The sequence below is a fragment of the Rhinatrema bivittatum genome, chromosome 7, assembly GCF_901001135.1.
Source record: "Rhinatrema bivittatum chromosome 7, aRhiBiv1.1, whole genome shotgun sequence".
Classification (NCBI taxonomy): Eukaryota; Metazoa; Chordata; class Amphibia; order Gymnophiona; family Rhinatrematidae; genus Rhinatrema; species Rhinatrema bivittatum.
In genome coordinates, this window is record NC_042621.1 from 227,973,958 (window position 1) to 227,987,021 (window position 13,064).

General features: G+C 47.8%; 1 protein-coding gene across 5 annotated transcripts in view; it reads right to left on the reverse strand.

The window, feature by feature from the left end:
* The window catches only part of LOC115095786 (eukaryotic translation initiation factor 3 subunit A-like), a 502,216-nt gene that overhangs the window by 59,018 nt on the left and 430,134 nt on the right, over positions 1-13,064 (reverse strand). For all 5 annotated transcript variants that reach the window (XM_029609944.1, XM_029609941.1, XM_029609943.1 and 2 more), the window contains one exon: positions 1,456-1,551. In XM_029609944.1, coding sequence (XP_029465804.1) covers positions 1,456-1,551 — 96 coding nt within the window. The remainder of the gene's footprint in view (positions 1-1,455; positions 1,552-13,064) is intronic.

The following is a 13,064-nucleotide window of genomic DNA, read 5'->3' on the forward strand; positions in this document are numbered from 1 at the left end:
GCTTGATGCATAAGAAAACTGAATTCAGGAGAGAAAGGCATCTAGGAGCACAGAGTAGCCTTACCCTCTGACAAGCCCCACAACCACCATAAATACAGGTTCAAATTCAGGAGGCGCAGAGAAAAGGCCCTTGCTAGAACCTTCAAAATGGAGGTGGTCTTATTTGACTGTGGCCCCCCCCTTCCCCCTGCTGGACAGACCTGAGGCTAAATATGAGGCTTGAGAAAGAACAGATTCTGCAGGAATTACTCCAGACATAAATTCCGTGGTGGTGGTGGTGTGGGGGGAGAATATACTTTCCCAAGATTGCAAACCTCTTCAATGCAGTGGCCCAGCCCAGCATCTACAAGATGTTACAGTACCACCGGGGTGACCCCCGTAGGCTAAGCAGTGCTTCCTTGCCTCAGCTGGGGCCACCATGCACATACGTAGATTCAACTTTGGCATGCCAACAATGAAATTTAAGAAAAAGCCTTGAGCAGTCACTGATGGCAGGAATCCAATTGTTTGACTTCTTCCCCCTTCCTCAGAGACTGACCAAGCTCCAGCCAGTTCCTGGTCACTGTTCCTCTCTCTATCTGCAGCCACAAGCTTTAGAGCTTACCCAGCCGCTCACTTATTCCCTTACCTTTTTTAAAAGGGGGGGGGAGGTGGATAAAAGAGGGAAAATGGGGAAAGAGGGAGCCAGACATCTCTGGCTATCAGACACTATCAAGCAGTAGGTCAATGCTAGCTAGAGACCACTAGCCCCTTGCTTGGCTCTAAACCACATCCTGGGGGAAATTCTGTTTCTCCTAAGGAAACATTTGTGTTCTAAATCCAATACTGATTGGATGCATATCTACTATCTACTGGAGACAGAAATAGCTGGAGGCTGCACAAGTCTCTGTAAGGGGTGATGATAGCCTACTAGTTGTTCTCTGTCTGCATCTGCTGGTAGGGAAACATAACCCATGCATCTGGACTGGTCTATTGGTATAATAAGTACTTGGGTGATGTTGGAGTTCTGGAGAGGGAGATAGAGGAGTGAGAGAGAAGAATGCTGGGAAGAAGAGAATAACCAGCTTCTTACAGGTAAGATATAAGTGGGAAGGGTGCAAGGCTGAAATTCACTTAGTGAAGACAATACCCTTCCCCTGCGTTGAACTAAACAAAAAAACTATAATGCCTTCCCCCACTTTCTCTGTAGCTAACAGGATGAATGTAAAATTCTATAGTTGGAAACAATTTTTGCAGTACTTGCTGTGGTTATAGAATCACAGGAAACCAGAGGCCCTATTGGTTTGTTTCCTCTAGGTATACTGAACCCCAAGACAACCCTCAAAAAGTAAAAATTCTATGCATACTGAAGTTATTTAAGTAGTGTTGATGACAGTTTATCTACAAATGTAAAATATTTCACATATTCCTGTGTTTTCATAAAGTACTAATATAGCTTAAATTCCTGCCGTTTACCTGTGGACTGTATCATAGCGGGAACGTATAGCAGGTTCATCACTTGTATTTGGTAATGTCTTATCTGCGTAACCTGAACCATGAATTTCCAGATTACTAAATGGGAAAAAGAAAGTTCCAGAAATTAGAGAAAAATACAATTTTCTTAGAAAGTAAAACACTTTTTAAAAATTTTTATATGAAAGAGATATTCATACTGCCACTACAGTTAATTATATTTAATTTGCCTAGACAGTTATGTTATTTCTGAAGAACAGTTCACTCATGTCCATGGTAATTAATGATAGACTAGTGGTTCCCAAAGGCAGTTTGTGAGAACTACCCCAGCGAGGTCTGGTTTTCAGAATAATCACAATAAATATTCAGGAGATATATACATATACATTTGGTCTAAAACATAGGTTAAAATTTGCAAGTTTTGTTTAGCCTGAAAACCAGACCTGTTTGAGGTTCTCTGGGACTAGATCTGAAATCACTGTGACACTTATACTGAACACTGAAAGCATTAGTTTTTATAACCATAATATAGTTTACTTGACTAGACTGAAAGACATACCCACTCACACATATGTACAACTGCATAAAATACTGCTATCAATCAAACCTATATGTTTAGAATGTTGGTCACCATTTTTACTTTATGATCAATGTTCCTGCTAACCTGCATATAAATTATCTGCCACCCCAATTATCTTATGATTTGGAATGTGCTGGCTCTATAGCAGTGTTTTATATATTTTTTCAAATGGGCGCCACTTTAGCAAAAAATGAGAGCCAAGACTATTGCTGGATAAAGCAGCTGGTACCTAAAAGGGGTGAGGTGAGGGCAGGGAATCACACTTCAATGACAGAAGGGTAGGCCATGAAGTATTTCCCTCCAATAATGTGGCGACGCCAGCAGCTCAGCAACTCGTGTAACTAGAACAAGGCTTCCCAAACCTGTCCTGCAGACTCCCTCAGCTAGTCAAGTTTTCAGGATATCCACAATGAATATGAATGAGAAATTTGCATATAGCAAATGTTGCTTACCTGATGTAACAGGTGTTCTCACAGGACAGCAGGATGTTAGTCCTCACAAATGGGTGACATCGAGGATGGAGCCCACCACGGAAAACTTCTGTCAAAGTTTAAACAGAACTTTGACTGGCCCCTACTGGGCATGCCCAGCAAGGCACTGACCCTGCAGCCAGCAGGGGTCTCCCTTCAGTCTGATTTTCAAAGCTACAGGCAGTGCCTAAAAAGTAAAAACAAAACGAACCCAACACCGCGGGGTGGCGGGCGGGTTTCGTGAGGACTAACATCCTGCTGTCCTGTGAGAACACCTGTTACATCAGGTAAGCAACATTTGCTTTCTCACAGGACAAGCAGGATGGTTGTCCTCACAAATGGGTGAGTACCGAGCTGAGGATGTCCTGACTTGCACCAAATGCACCCAACGACGTGCAACAGGCACAACAACTGGGGTGGAATTTGGTAAGGGCATCCGCACCCTACCGGGAAGGTGGAAGGGTGTTGGTACATCAGGTTGGAAAAAGGTTTCGCAAGACAGATTGGCCGAAGATGGAGTCCTGTCTTCCAGCTTTGTCCAAACAATAGTGGGCTGCAAAGGTATGGAGAGAACTCCAGGTTGCAGCTTTACAGATGTCAGGAAGCGGCACCGATCGAAGGTGTGCCACCGAAGTCGCCATGGCCCTCACAGAGTGTGCTTTTACACGGTCTTGAAAAGGAATGCCAGCTTGCTGATAGCAAAAAGAAATGCAGTCCGCCAACCAGGAGGAAAGAGCCTGCTTACCCACAGGTTGTCCTAACTTGTTAGGATGGAAAGAGAGAAACAATTGAGTGCCCTTCCTGTGATTAACTGTACGGTCTAGGTAAAAAGCTAGAGCTCGTTTACAGTCTAGGGTATGCAGAGTCTGTTCCCCGGAGTTGGAGTGGGGCCTGGGAAAAAAGATAGGTAGTATGATGGATTGATTAATATGAAACTCAGAAACTACCTTAGGTAAAAATTTAGGGTGAGTGCGGAGTACCGCCCGGTCCTGCAGGAGTTTAGTGTAAGGCGGATAGGTGACTAAGGCCTGTAACTCACTAACCCTGCGAGCTGAAGTGATAGCCAAAAGGAATAATACCTTCCATGTGAGATATTTTAGGTCACAGGAGTGTAGAGGTTCGAAAGGTGGTTTCATTAGACGACCAAGAACCAGATTAAGGTCCCAAGATGGGGCCGGAGGACGTAAGGGTGGCTTCAGGTGGAGCAAGCCTTTAAGAAAGCGTGTTACCAGGGGTTGTACTGAAATAGGGACACCTTCTATACCTTTATGGAAGGCGGCTACCGCACTGACATGCATCCTAATGGAAGAGGTCTTTAGACCGGATTCTGATAGGTGCCATAAATAGTCCAAGAACTTAGAGATTGGACAGGAAAGGGGATCAAGGGACTGAGAAGTGCACCATGATGTGTACCTTTTCCATTTATATGAATAGGATCTTCTGGTGGAGGGCTTTCGTGAAGCTATCAGGACACGAGAAACCGAATCCGAAAGGTTAAAAGGCTGAAGGACTAACCTTTCAACATCCATGCCGTTAGGGACAAGGCTTGGAGGTTGGGATGGAGGAGGCATCCGTCGTTCTGAGTGAGCAGATGCGGATCCATTCCCAGAGGGATGTGCCTGCGGATGGAGAGATCCTGAAGAATAGGAAACCACACCTGGCGTGGCCAGTGGGGTGCTATCAGGATCATGGTTCCTCCGTCCTGACGAAGCTTCACGAGAGTCCTTGACAGAAGAGGAAGTGGAGGGAATGCATAGAGCAGACCTGTCGTCCACTTGAGGGAGAAGGCATCCCTCGGCCGAGAGTGCTGGCTCCGAATGAGAGAGCAGTAATTGGCTACTTTGTGGTTCTGAGGGGACGCAAAGAGATCCATGCGGGGAAAACCCCACTTGTGAAACAGAGAGGTCGCTACCAGAGGATCGAGTGACCACTCGTGTGGTTGGAAGACCCGGCTCAACTGATCTGCCAATACATTGTCTACTCCCGGCAGGTAAGTGGCCCTGAGGTACATGGAGTGGGAGAGGGCTACTGCCCAAATCTGCGCAGCTTCCTGACACAGAAGGAAAGAGCCTGTGCCTCCCTGCTTGTTTATGTACCACATGGCCACTTGGTTGTCTGTCTGGATTAAGATTATCTGATTCGAAAGACGATCTTTGAACGTTCTGAGCGCATAGCGGATTGCTCGAAGTTCCAAAAAATTTATCTGGTGATCGGCTTCCTCTGGGCACCATAACCCTTGGGTTTGGAAATCGTCCACATGAGCCCCCCAACCGATGTGGGAAGCGTCGGTGGTCAGGATTACTTGTGGATCTGGTAGGAGAAAGGGCAAGCCCTGAAGGAGATTGGCTTGAGTCGTCCACCAGGTTAAAGACAGGCGAAGCGCTTGTGTAACTGCGACTATGGAGGACAGGCGCTGAGAAGCTTGAATCCATTGGTGTCGCAGAGTCCATTGTGTCACTCTCATGGCTAGTCGGGTCATGGGAGTGACTTGAACTGAGGATGCCATGTGTCCCAGAAGAATGAGGAATTGGCGAGCCATGGCCGTGTCTTGAGACTGGAGCTGGCGAGCTAGGGACATGAGAGTTTGGACCCGGTGAAGCGGAAGGTAGGCCTTTGCCTGTAAGGTGTCCAAGTCTGCCCCAATGAAAGATAAGGTTTGAGATGGGACGAAGCAAGATTTCTCGTAATTGACAAGAAACCCTAAGGAAAGGAGTGTGTTGATTGTCAATTTTAGGGAGGACTGGGCAATCTGAGGGGTGGAAGACCTGATTAGCCAATCGTCCAGATAGGGGTAGACGTGGACACCTTCCTTCCTGAGGAATGCTGCTACTACTACGAGGCATTTGGTGAAGACTCGTGGAGCAGATGCCAGACCGAAAGGTAGTACTCTGTATTGATAATGGTCGCGGCCTACCAGAAACCGCAGATACTTGCGATGGGATTGTGTTATCGCAATGTGGGTATAAGCATCCTTTAGGTCGAGGGAGCACAGCCAATCCCTCCTTTGCAACAGAGGGAGTAGCGCGCCCAGGGTTACCATCTTGAACTTTTCTTTTTGAAGGTACTTGTTGAGGGCCCGAAGGTCCAAAATGGGACGTAGCCCCCCTGACTTCTTTGGAATTAGGAAGTACCTGGAGTAGAATCCCTTGCCTCGTTGAGAGGGAGGGACAGGTTCTATAGCATTTGATTGCAAAAGAAGGGATACTTCCTGTTGTAATTGAGTCAAGTGGCTGGATAGACTCCATGCTTGAAGAGGCGGGGAGTCTGCCGGAAGAGTTATGAAGTTGAGGTGGTAACCCTGTGCGATAATTGCCAGCACCCACTGATCTGAGGTAATCTGTATCCAATGCTGTAAAAAGTGGCACAGACGACCCCCCACAGGGATGTCGGGAAGTGGGATGTGGCATGTGCTCCGTACCGGGAAGTCAAAGGCCTGCCGCAGGCCCAGGAGGTGGGGCTACAGCAGGTCTTTGTTTCCGAGGTTGGCGTGGCTGAGGTCTGGTGGAGGATCGAGCCGGACGAGGCCTAGCCGACGGAGGGTAATAACGACGTGGCCGAAAGAAAGACTTTTTAGAGTCCTTCTTAGGTGGTGGTTTGGAGGATACCTCAGATGGAACAGACGAAAGTTGTTTCAACGTCTCGTGGTGATCCTTCAATTCTGCCACAATCTGTTGAATCTGTTCTCCAAACAGATTGTCCCCTAAGCAGGGTAAATCGGCTAGACGATCCTGGACCTCTGGGCGAAGGTTGGATGACTTTAACCAAGCCCAACGTCTGGCTGAGATGGCAGTAGCTGAGACTTTTGTGGAAGCATCGAAGATATCGTAGGCCGTTCTGATCTCATGCTTCCCAGCCTCAAATCCTTTGTGAAGGAGGGCTTGAAGCTGTGGCTGGTATTGGTCCGGTAACGTGTCAGCGTAGTCCTGCATCTGTTTAAGGATGGCTCTGTTGTATTGAGTCATGTAAAGTTGGTATGAAGCTATGCGAGATATCAACATAGCCCCATGATACACTTTCCTTCCCACACTATCAAGGAATTTGTTGTCCTTGATAGGGGGAGTGGAAGAGTGTGGTTTTAGGCGCTTGGCCTTCTTTTGTGCAGACTCAACTACAACAGAGCGATGATCCAGTTGAGGCTTCTGAAATCCTGGTGCTGACTGAACGAGGTATGTGGAGTCAGCTTTCTTATTAACTGGTGACACAGATGAAGGAGATTCCCAGTTTTTCTTTAAAAGATCCAGAAATACCTGGTGAATGGGGATGGAAGCGATGATTTTTGGGGCATCCAGAAATTGGAGCAGTTCCATCATTTGGTGCCTGTCATCGGTCTCAGATTGCAGCTGAAAAGGCACAATTTCTGACATCTCCTTTACAAAATTAATAAAGGAGAGATCTTCAGGAGGAGATCGTTTTCTACTCTCTGTAGGAGATGGTGGGGATGGTAAATCTGTATCAGAAGAAGTATCATCACCCCAGGTATCATAAGGATCATGTGGGGCTTGCAGTCCTGAAGGACCTGGTTGAGGATCCAAAGGCATCGATGGAAATCTGGATGGAATTGGTGCTGCAAGCAGAACTGTGAACGGCATCGAGGGCTTCGGGGCTGTCGATGGAATCGGTGCCGGTCTTGGAATCGATGGAGCCGAAGGATAAATCGGTGGAGAGGTATGCGAAGGCACCGATGGGACTACACCGGACGGGGGAATCCGAAACGGTGTTTCTCCTGCCGATGAGAATCCTGCCGGAGATGATGGTGTAGTCGGTGCTACTGGAATCACCGATGGAAGGGCCCGCATGAGTGCCTCCATACGATTCAGTAGCGGTGCCAGCGCTTCCACTAGAGGCTCGGTGGTCGGTTCCCTCCTCGGTGGCGGAGTCGGTGCCGAGGTCGGTGCCTGAGGCGGTGCCGGAGACGGTGCCGGTGGAGGCTGGAACCTTCGCATCGCATTCTCGATGGCCTCCTGGACCAGCCGGTCCAGTTCTGCCCGGAGACCAGGGGTAACGATACCCGGCTCGACGGGAGAGGGAGGCTGAGGCAGAGCCGGAGGGACCACCGTAACCGGTGGGATCACGGCTCCCACACCCCGAGAGGGTGAGGGTTTCCTCGGTGCCTGCGAACGAGACGTGGACGGTGCCAGGTCTGACCGAGGCTTTTTCGTCGGTGGCTCGGCCTGTTCAGAGGTCGATGGCTGTGGATCCTTGACGGGCCGAGACTTGTGCCGCCGATGGCGATGCTTGTCCTTCCGATCTCCTCGCCCATCCGGGGAGGGGACAGGAGTCGACGGCCGAGAAGTCATCGGTGGAGGACGGTCACCGGAGGGTTGACGGTGGTGGTGCAACTTCGACGGTGCCGGTTCCGATGACGTTGATGCTATCGATGGTGTTGGGGTGGGTGCATGGAAGAGGAGCCCCATCTTCTCCATCCTGGCTTTACGACCCTTAGGTGTCATTAGGGCACATTTAGTGCAAGTCAGGACATCATGCTCACTTCCCAAACACAGAACACAGACCCTATGGGGGTCTGTGATTGACATAGTCCGGGTGCAATCCGGACAACGAGGGAACCCCGTCGCCATGGCCTAGGGCCAAATTTAGCCGCGGGATCGGTAAGTGCCAACAGGCCTCTAGGGCCAAAATCGACGGCAGTCGATGAAAATCGGCAAAAAACTTACTGGATTCCGCGAAGGTGACAAAAATTTGTCGAAGGGAGACCCCTGAGGGGCAAATTTTCTTCGGAAAGAAAAAACCGAATTCCTGTCAGGAACGTGGTAAGAGAGCTCCTTTCACCGCGTGGCAGCTGCTGCGCGGAAAAAAGAAGACTGAAGGGAGACCCCTGCTGGCTGCAGGGTCAGTGCCTTGCTGGGCATGCCCAGTAGGGGCCAGTCAAAGTTCTGTTTAAACTTTGACAGAAGTTTTCCGTGGTGGGCTCCATCCTCGATGTCACCCATTTGTGAGGACAACCATCCTGCTTGTCCTGTGAGAAACTGAGGCTCTATGATATGCAAATTATCTCATCCATATTCATTGTGGATATCCTGAAAGCCTGACTGGTTGTGGGGTCCCCAGGACAGGTTTGGAAAGCCCTGAACTAGAATAAATTCTGCTCCCCAACACTCTCCCCCTCTCCTTACTCTCTCCTCCCTCCCATCCCCCCCACAACATGCTCTCTTCCCAACTCCATCTCAGCCAGTCTCAATTCCCACTCAATTCTCCCACCAATCAAACTCTACTATCCTCTCTCAACCCCATCTACCCCAAGCTAGTTGCTCCCTTGATTTTGTTAATTCTTCCCCCCTCCAACCTTCTCAGGAAGACTACTGCTGACGCTGTCTCCAGAACAGCTGTTCTGGTACCACGTGGCAGTCAGTAAGTTGCACAGTGTCCGAATTCCCATGCTATTCTCACAATCTCATGAAAATAGCACAGGAGTTTGGACACTACACAGCTCAAACTTACAGAGCGATATAATATTCAAAGAAAACAAAACAGTAGTTGTAGAGACAGAGCTGACAGCAAGATTCCAGAGAAGGTGGAGGGAAAATGTATAAGGGGGAAAGAGATCAGGGAGCCATACTTAAGGTTGATGGGAGGTGCCACTGGTTCCTAGGCCTTACAATGAAAAACAATGCACTATAGTTTTGCAGAACTTGTGGTTTAAACCACAAAATGGCTAAAGCAGCATCAGATAGGGAAAAGAGAATCTGAGGGCCCCCCCACACACAGAGGGGTAGATTTTCAAAGGGTTACGTGTGTAACCCCTGAAATCCTACCCCTGCGCGCTCAAGCCCCGGGATGCGCATATGTCCCAGGGCTTCGAAAAATGGGCAGTCCGGGGGCGGAGCCGTGGTCTGTGGGCGTGGCTGCAGTCCGAGGGCATGGCCGAGTGCCCCAACACAGCGGCCTGGCGTAACTCCATTGAAGAAGGTGGGGGGGATTTAGGTAGGGCTGGGGAGGGCCTTGGAGGGAACGGGGAAAGCCATTGAAGAAGGTGGGGGGGATTTAGGTAGGGCTGGGGAGGGCCTTGGAGGGAACGGGGAAAGCCATCAGGGCTCCCCTTGGGCTCGGCGCACGCAAGGTGCACAAGTGCGCACCCCCTTGCGCGTGCCGACCCCGGATTTTATAACATGCACACGGCAGCATGCGCATGTTATAAAATCAGGTGTACATTTGTGCGCGCCGAAGAATAAAAATCTGCCCCAGAGGAAACACTGTTTATGAGTGACAAATAACGTGGACCTATCGTATCTAAAGTCACCCTGCAATTCTGCAAATATTTTGTTTGGCAGTTATCCACTTGTCAAATCCTTATCCCAATCATCCATCTCCATTAGTTTTTACCATTATCTCAAAACTGACAGTTATTTCTAATATCTAGGAACTACCTATTTTCTACTATAATTTTTTTTCCTGGGTGTGTTCTGGACTGATGTGGCAGGAGTAAAGGAAAGGAAATTAACAGATAAGTTTAACGTTCACCTTCCTTTTCATCCATGCCAGCCCAGTTCAACCGTGTAGGATGAACCCAGGTACCACCCAGACTGGATGGGAGGAAGCCATAATAGCTCTCAGGACACCTGCATCCAAGATGCAGCCTTTCCCAGCCTGCACACTCATGCTGAGGTTCTTAGAATAGAGATACAATGGAGGCAAGGTCACTGCCTTGTTATTATCCTCTGGAAATCAGATTCTGACTATCCCTATCAGGACTCATGTGCCTTCATTAAGCAGGCTCGCCAGCCCTCAGGGACCTGCAAACTCTTGCTGGAATGGGCCGAAGCACTCACCCCTTTCCGTCTGAAATGATCTTATTGCCTTCTATTATTTTATAATTTATTTAATTTTATGTTTAGTATTTTAAAATCTCTGTAAACCGTTGTGACGGCTAGTTCCAAACATCAGTAAATAAAAGTTTAATAAATAAATACAATAAAGTGCTGTTCTTTAACAGGATACATTAATAGACCAAAAAGCTATATGAAATCAAGTAGGAAATGGTCATCTACAAACATCTTTAAAATTATCTATAACAGACTTAAGAATGGCCGTCCCTGCTGTTGCCTACATCACCATTTTCACTGACATAAGTGAGAAAAGCCTGATAACAGAAGTGAAACACTATCTGAGGAAGAGATAGAGTACTGGGCATAGAGATACCCTTTCCATTAAAATTACTAAAGGCTCCCAAGGAGATTGACTTCAACAACAAGAATTAAAGAGACACTACCCTTTGAGGCTCAAATGGAAGGAGGCCAGATCTCTTTAATACTAAACTCAGGTTCCAAGTCAAGGAGACTTCCCCCAGTGGAAGATATGCAAGCTCAACTCCCCAGAAAAAGTTGCAAAAAGTTCTGTAACTGTGACCCTTGTAGCAGGCCAGAATTGGTCTCTGCCCTTTACAGAGTTGCGGTTTATGCCTTCATTCTAGTCTCCTCTAGAAAGAGGACAAAATCAAAGGAATGGATTCCTCAAGAAAAATACTGTCTCATCCGTAAACTGAACTCACAGAGGCTCCAAACTGTAAGTCCAGTCCACTATTTGGTCCTTTCTTGCATTTTTGAAAGCTGTAACCCCCAACACCACATATCCTCGCTATGCAGCCTGATTCAACAGTCAAGGTTACAAATGAAAACGAAAGGGATTTTCTAGGGAAGAATCGTTTGAGCAGGGAAAAGCTGAAGGAGCGCCCGTTCTTGTACCCTTCAGAATTTGGTCCGGGGAATGTCTTGGCTCCTGTAGGGACAAACGCAAGAGGCTTGGATGCCAGTCATTGTTCTCCCAGGATATCTGTATGTCCTGGCTCCTACTTTTAACTAGCTGAAGAACTTGCTTGTTTTGGAATTTCACAGAACTGATCTTAAATCCACTAACAGAGGTGCCCCATCCTAGTAGGATAAAGGCTGCTTCTGCCAGTCCTTACACTTTGGGGTCTCAAGACCCTCCTTTGCCTCAAGTTCAAACTTAGATTGTGAGCCCTCTGGGGACAGAGAAATACGTATAGTACCTGAATGTAATCTGCTTTGAAGTGCCTAAAAAGTAAAATATAAATCTAAATAAATAAATCTGTACGATGATGATGCTGGCCTTGTGAGCTGCTACTAGGTCATGGGAATTCTGCCTCAGACCATCATGACGCACTTTCTAGGGTACCCGAGGACTACAGATTCCCTCAGCTAGTTCATATCAGTTAATGGTGATACATTATCTATCGCCACCTGGGCTGCTTTCTCTGAGCTACAGATTAGGATTTCTGGAGCTCTAGACAGCTGGCTCTCTGGCTGTCTGCTTAGACCTGGACTCATTGATTCTCCACTAGGATTTCTGTCCCTGTTTCAGGTGTCTTGGATCATAACTCCCCTATATGGCGTATACCTACGGTGCAAAATACGCATGACGGAAACTCTAAATACATTCCATGCAGTAAACTATTATGAAAAACTACTTGCTCAGGCTCTTTATAACCCCCATAGAGAGAGGGAAAGTAGTCTTGTGACACTAGACTACTGGACATTATCCTGACAACAATGCAAAATGAATGAGACCCATATGTGTCTGCATCCAAGGAACTACACTTAGATCTGTTGCTCTGGAGTCTAGGACCTGCAGAATGGATCATGCTCAAGGCGGACATGTAAACAGGAGATCTGGACACTGGGAATAAGACCGTAAGCCCTTGATGTCCAAGGCTATAAAGACACTTTCTTCGAATATAAGCAAGCTTGCTTACTGTAAACTGTGTTTTCAGTAGATAGGATGAATTAGCTATTCTGTTTGGATGATGTCATCCAATGGCATTCTAGGCGGAGCCTTTTCTCGAAGTTTAGAGCGCTAGCTTTACCCCTTATTCAGTAAGGGGTAATAGCGCGTCAAAAACCCCCGAAACTAATAGCGCACGCAACATGCAAATGCATTTTGCTGGCCCTATTAGTTATTCCCGCGCGATTCACTAAGTAAAATGTGCAGCCAAGCCGCACATTTTACTTTCAGAAATTAGCACCTACCCAAAGGTAGGCGTTAATTTCTCTGGGCACCGGGAAAGTTTTTACTGCTTTTCTGTGCACTCCTCCGATATTAAGTCGGAGATCCCAAAAGTAAAAAAAAAAAATTAAAAATCGGCCCGCAGCTTGAAAACCAGATGCTCAATTTTGCCGGCGTCCGGTTTCCGAACCCGTGGCTGTCAGCGGGTTTGAGAATCGGCGCCAGCAAAATTGAGCGTCGGCTGTCAAACTCGCTGACAGGCGCTGCTCCTGTCACAAAAGAGGCGCTAGGGACGCGCTAGTGTCCCTAACACCTCTTTTTACCGCGGGCCCTAATTTGCATAGGCCACCCTCCTGAATCGCGCATCCAGGAGAGAGGCCTGTGCGCGCGCTGGGAGACCGGGCGCTTGCCCGCTCTCCCGCGACTTTTACTGCATCGGCCTGTAAGTGTAACTACAGCAAGGGTTATTTGTCCCTATATGCATCACTTTGCACTTGTCCATGTTAAATTCCATCTGTCACTCAGAAGCACAATCTTCCAGTCTCGCAAGGGCCTCCTGCAATTCATCACAATCCTCTGCATAATTT